Source organism: Sceloporus undulatus, chromosome 10 (assembly GCF_019175285.1).
Source record: "Sceloporus undulatus isolate JIND9_A2432 ecotype Alabama chromosome 10, SceUnd_v1.1, whole genome shotgun sequence".
Classification (NCBI taxonomy): domain Eukaryota; kingdom Metazoa; phylum Chordata; class Lepidosauria; order Squamata; family Phrynosomatidae; genus Sceloporus; species Sceloporus undulatus.
In genome coordinates this window covers 13,061,778-13,067,777 of record NC_056531.1, presented here as the reverse complement: position 1 = coordinate 13,067,777, position 6,000 = coordinate 13,061,778, and the positions used below count along the sequence as shown (strand labels likewise).

At 41.9% G+C, this 6,000-nt stretch overlaps 1 protein-coding gene across 17 annotated transcripts in view; it reads left to right on the top strand.

Annotated features, from left to right (window-relative positions):
* CLIP1 (CAP-Gly domain containing linker protein 1) overlaps positions 1-6,000 on the top strand; it is a 94,066-nt gene that overhangs the window by 69,172 nt on the left and 18,894 nt on the right. For all 17 annotated transcript variants that reach the window (XM_042442119.1, XM_042442122.1, XM_042442128.1 and 14 more), the window contains one exon: positions 5,291-5,343. In XM_042442119.1, coding sequence (XP_042298053.1) covers positions 5,291-5,343 — 53 coding nt within the window. The remainder of the gene's footprint in view (positions 1-5,290; positions 5,344-6,000) is intronic.

The following is a 6,000-nucleotide window of genomic DNA, read 5'->3' as shown; positions in this document are numbered from 1 at the left end:
AAATTATTATTATTATTATTATTTTCTTATATCTCACCTTTCTCCCAATATAAGGACTCATTTATAGTTCAGATTTCTGATGGTACACTAAACTGTGGCTAATCTAAAATGATTTGAACTAGGCAAGGGGAGGTAAGAGCATGCGATTTCAAGATGCGAAACCAAATTCTGCACTCAAGAACACATGGAGGATCTGCATACACATCCTTAGAATCTTTCTAATTCTTCCTGTGCAGATCAACTTTTGAACTTATTTGGAATTTTCTGCTAGAACGAGGAGACAAGAAATGTATGAACTATTTTCAAGCTGTTCTTTGTAGTTACGATGACTAGGTATTTGATTTTTTTCTAAGGCTGGTATCTTCAAGTTAGCAGGTGTCACATTGTGACGCAAATTAAGTATTTTTGTGCAGCACTGTCGAGGTGTGCAAAATGCCCACAGCTCTGGAATGACAGTTACAGGGGCAGATCTTGTGAAGCTGAAAAGAAACGGGGACAGTAATGCAAGGAGTCCAGGAAATTCTTGGATTCTGTAAATCTTGACCTGCATTAATAAAGCACTTGGTGGGTTTTGTTTGCAGGTGTGCCTTTTCTAAAATGGAGTTTGTAGTTTGATTCTGAGAGGCTTAAAATGGTCAGGTAAGGTAGAGGGAATGTAACAGTGAGTATATGCAGGAGGCCTAGTGGTTAGGGGACTAAATGTGTCAAACTAATATAGCTGATCAACCCAAATTAGCCATCTTTGCAAGGGTACTCCTAGCTAGAAGAGAATAACTTACAACTTCCCCTATGTGGTGCACCCTTACTTGTTAGACTACAACTTCCATTGTGGCTACCTGAAATGGTAGGAGTTACCATCCAACACAAGAGTGGCCTTTAATGTCCTTTCAAATTATGCTACAAACAACTTTGGGGTTTCTTGGAACCTTCTATGGTAGTTATCTCTAAGAAGATCAGCAATGACAGATAGCATAGTGATTTCTTGTTCCTGAAATTATTTCTGCAATGCCTAGTGTGGCAAGTGTGGCCGAGGCACACTCTTAGCTCACAAAGAAGCATGGCAATGGGACTTATTGACCTGGTCAGCACAAAGTGTGCGTGAACCCTAGAGGAATGCTCTGTGATGCGCTACTTTTCCTTCTCATCGGAGTTGGCAGGGACTATGCAAGTGCTGGACCAGTGCCTGCATGCTGTAATGGGCTGGTAAATTGAAGCTGAATCCCAATAAGATGGAGGCTCTGAATGGGTTTTTCCCAGGTCTGGGAACTGGGTAAGCCCAGGTGGACTTCCCGGCTCAATAGTGCCTAGGCCCATCTGCTAGCTTCAGCTTTTCTTGGATCAGATTGACCTGACTAGAGTAGTTCATGCACTAGTAACTTTGTAATTAGACTATTACAATGTCCGCTACATGGGGCTGCCCTTGGGGACAACATAGAACCTGCAGCAGATAGACTTCTGACCAGAACATCAAACAGAAACCATATCACACTAATCTTAAAGAAATTTGACCGACTGCCAATATGTAACTGGTCTGAACTCATGGTGCTGGTGATAAGATTTAAAGCCCTAAATTGCTTAGGACCTCAGTACTTGAAGGAGCACATCTCCCTATAGACACCTGCCTGAGGATTGAGATCCACTGGTGAAATCCTCTTCTATGTCCCTTCCGTGAGATCAATACACCGTTCAAGAACATGGGAGAAGGTATTCTCTGTTGTGGTGCCCTTGTTGTAGAATACCTTCCCCTTAGAGAACCACTTGGCGCCAACATTGACTTCACTTTGGTGTCTGGATAAAACATGGCTTTTTATTAAAGGTTAGGATCGGATGGTTTAATGCAATTTGTACATGTACAACAAGGTTTTCACATGTTTCAGCTTGTTTTCAATTGTTATATTGTTTAATATGTTTTTAGAATTACATCCCATTCTTTTACATAGTAAACTGCTTTAAATTGTTTGAATAGGTTTTGTTATACCTCACCCAAAAATATTGTTTGTTTGATTTATATCCTGCATTTCTTCCAACGCAAGACCCAAAGCAGCTAACAATATGAGCTGAAACAATATACATTTAAAGCAGTGGATAATACAGATTTTTTTTAGAAGTAAGCAAACAATCACATTAAAATATTAATTTGAAATGTTTTTTTAAATCTGTTAAAATATAATAATTATGACAATGATGAAAGTACAATACAGTACGCTGAAGAGAGCAGGGAAGGGGCCAATGTAGCTTTCAGTGGGAGGGAGTTCTGAATTGGGAGCAGCCACCAAGAAGGCTCTCTCAAATGTCTTCACCAAATGAGTACCAGTCCTGGGAAAAGAATGGGATACAAATAAATATAATAAATGTACCTGTGATAGTGGTGCCTCTGAGAGAAAGCCCTCATCCAAGGATCTTGAAACTTGGTCAGTCTCCTTTCAGGAGGTACGCTCTTTCAGATAGTCTGGACCCAAGCTGTTTAGGGCTGTATAGATCATAACCAGCACTTTGAATTGTGCCTAGAAATTAGTAACTATGATTAGTAACTATGTAAGGTGTTGAATCAAAGGATTTATACGCTCCCTGTAACCTTTTGATGTGTTGTGTGTTGCTGGGTACCTTCAAGTCATTTCCGACTTATGGCAACCCTAAGGTGACCCTGTTGCAAGGTTCTTTTGGCTAAATTTTCACAGAAGGGCCTTTGCCTTCTTCTGAGGCTAGGAAAGAGTGTCTCAGCTAGTGGTTTTCCATGGCTCAGCAGAGATTCCAATGAAGCTCAAACTACTACACCATGCTGGCTCTCCAGCCTTGTGATATAGGATAGAATATAAATATTTTATTAAAAAATAAATATGACACACAGGCGTCCTGTGGCAGCGAAGCTCATGTGGAGAAGATCTCCTGAAGCTTGCCGGTTTAAAAGCTTTTGATCTGCGAGAGCAGGATTGGAATTCTATTAAAAGGATATTTTTGTCCAGGGGAAGTTAAAACGTGATAAAACAAGCGCTATGCAAGGATGTCCGCATTGTTCAGTCTTTGAGATTTAGTGCCTTCTAAGATAACTGTGACGAGGCTCCAACTTACGTTGCAGGTATTTTTGAGCAGTATTGCTATGGTAACAATATAAATTCTGGCCAGGGTGTCTTAGGGAATCTGTATATGGATGACACATTTTGCAAACTGAATGAGTATTGTTTCATCAGCGATTTACACGGACGTTAAGGGGCAGGGTTTAAATGTTGTGTACTTGGGAAGGAAAAGTGGTGATTTTATCCGCACGATTAATAAAATAATTAGGAGCTTTGTAATTAATTAAAGGGTTTCCAGACAGATAATATACTTAGCTTGGGGGGGGGGGTTTCTACCTTGTGGTGTTTCATAATAGCCCATTGCAGACTTTAAAACTCTGTGTAAGGATGTCTTAAAAGTTGTATGGCAATTTTTAAAAACACTCTACCCAAAAGATTTTTCTCTCTCTGGAGATGTGCCGGCTAAAGTATGGCTATTATGATCAGATTTTTCTGGACTGCTGAGTTGCTACTTCCATATTTACATGTCATCCAGACAAAGAATCAGTTAACAAGACTGCAGAGACAGCAAACGTTGGAAAACATAACTCTCAAAACTTTATATTTCTCTCTCAAATACATTCCTGTCCTAAAGGTCCACGTGGGAAGGGTACTCAGATGGACTGACACCATATATACCATGAATATGGGCCTCATCACTTTGCCAATTGCCATTGATCCAAGTAGGAGGGGTAGGGAGAGAAGTTTGGATTTTTTGGCAATCACAGAGAGCTAAGGTGCTGTTTTGACTTTGAGGTAGTAGTCTAACTACTACTAGAAGTCTACAGACATCAGGTTGCACCATTTAGTGGAGAGCAAAATGGTTGGGAAAGGTAATTTAGGGCCTGAACAGACAGGCCAAAATAAAGCTGCTTTGGGTCACTTTGGATGTATGCTGTTTAAGTGCTGCATGAGTCCCAAGAGGCCGGAAGCCATGCCAAAGCCACACTCCAGTCCTAGGAACTGGAGCACAGCTTTGGCGCAGCTTCTGGTCTCTTAAGATGTGTGTGTCATTTAAACAGCATACCTCCAAAGTGACCCAAAGCAGCTTTATTTTGGCCTGTCTGTTTGGGCCCTTGCTTGCCCTTTCATCAGGCACCGTGTATAGTGGGCAGGAAGACTCCTTTTTGGTTTTCTATAAAATGGTGCCCCTGTGGGATGGCCCTTAGAGCAATGTATAAACTCTGGGGTGGTGACAAGTTAACAGGAATTAACTGTGGGGAGGTTTGCTGTCCTGAGGGCTTCCTTTTGGTTCTTTGTGAAGCACTGTGAGGGGTGCCTCTGGAATTAGAAAGAAAGTTGCAGAGTCCATCCAGAGAGGAAAAGCAGCACATGAACAATAATGGTTATCAGGATGTAAAGAAGCAAGTGAAGGGTCCGAAAAGAAAGGGCCAGTCAAATTGTGCATCAGAGCAAGAAGTACCTCCTCTCTCAATAAATCAGAGCCGAGGCTCAGATTTCAAACTGTTGCTTTCGCTGTCTCTTAAAGACTTGACAATGAATGTGTTTTCCCTTCAGATTGTTCTTTTTTCCATATCTGGAGCTTTTTGTTTCAATTTCTCAATTTCAAGGCAGATAAATTGAGGCGAAGAGCCTAGGTTACCTGCTCATGTGGGGGAGGCAGATGTTCAACTGGCCTCAGAAGCAGCAGAGGGCTTTGGTGCTATCAGGGAAATAGCTATTTTTGTCTTCCAGCACAATATGGGAGCTGTTCTAGGCTAAACCTCCCATGGGTTGCTGTTACTCTCTTCTTTCTTTTTAAGTGAGTAACAGCAGCTTCCTTGGAGCTGAAGGCCAGGACCTTCTGAGAAACATGGAGAAGGGTTGGCTGGGGACTCCTGAGAGAGGAGTGAATGTGGTGGGGAGGCTGAACCTGAGATGAAGATGGATAAATGTGGGCTCATCTCAAGGTACACCAAACTTTGCAGCCAACCCAAATTAATTTCTGGGGAACACTATGAGTGTGTGTCTATGTGTCTCTGTGTGAAGGGGGGATACAGAGGGCAGTATTCATCTCCTTTCCTGCTAAGAATATCCCTTGCTAAGAATAACCAATATTAATGAACACTGGAAAAGTTGAAGACCTCTTTGTCTTTTCTTTTGCATGCTGGAAAAACAGAATGCTTTGCCATGGCCTGTCTCCAAACTAGGGACAGGCGCACCATGTTTGAAACGGACGCTAGTCGCTTTTCTTCTCAGCATGCCTGGTAAATGTGAACTTGTTTTTTGTCTTTCAGCTGGACGAAGAGAGATCTGTCCTCAATAACCAGTTATTAGAGATGAAAAAGAGGTAAGCGTCTGTGTATGCGCATAGGGTAGGTAGGACATACAGGGAGGGAGAATGAGAAGACAAACCCATGCGGTTCATGCCACCCCCTATAGTTGAAATAATGCTGGGATTGCACACTTCCGCCATTCAGAGTGTCTTTGCATGTGGAATACTAAATACATGCAAACAGTTGCATCCTTCTCATCACTAAAATGTGTGTGGAAACGCTTGCCCTTAAGAAGCATTGAACATTGCTTAATCTAGCACGTGCCATCCTGTTATTCAGTTAGATGTTCCCCACTCTTCTCTGCATTTCACACTCCGATAGCTCAGTGTCGTTTTTAGTAATTCTGAAGTGTTCCTTTATTGATCTAACAAATGCCCAAAGCCCCCATGCCGATCAGCTGCAGAATTCTTCACAAAGTGGTATTGCTAAGCTGAAAAACAAACATCTCCATCCAACCTGTTAACACACTACCTGCAGCAAACGGACACCTTTGTATTCAGCCAGTCATGACATTTGTTGTATGGTAGCACATCAGACAGTTAAGCCAAACAGAGACTTGACCCAAAATTTCCAGTTTTGTCATTCAAGACCTAGCACGAAGTTTTCTTTCTGACCTCTTGGACTATGTGATGCAAAAAAGCAAGACATCTCATACAGCATGGGGTGGCCAG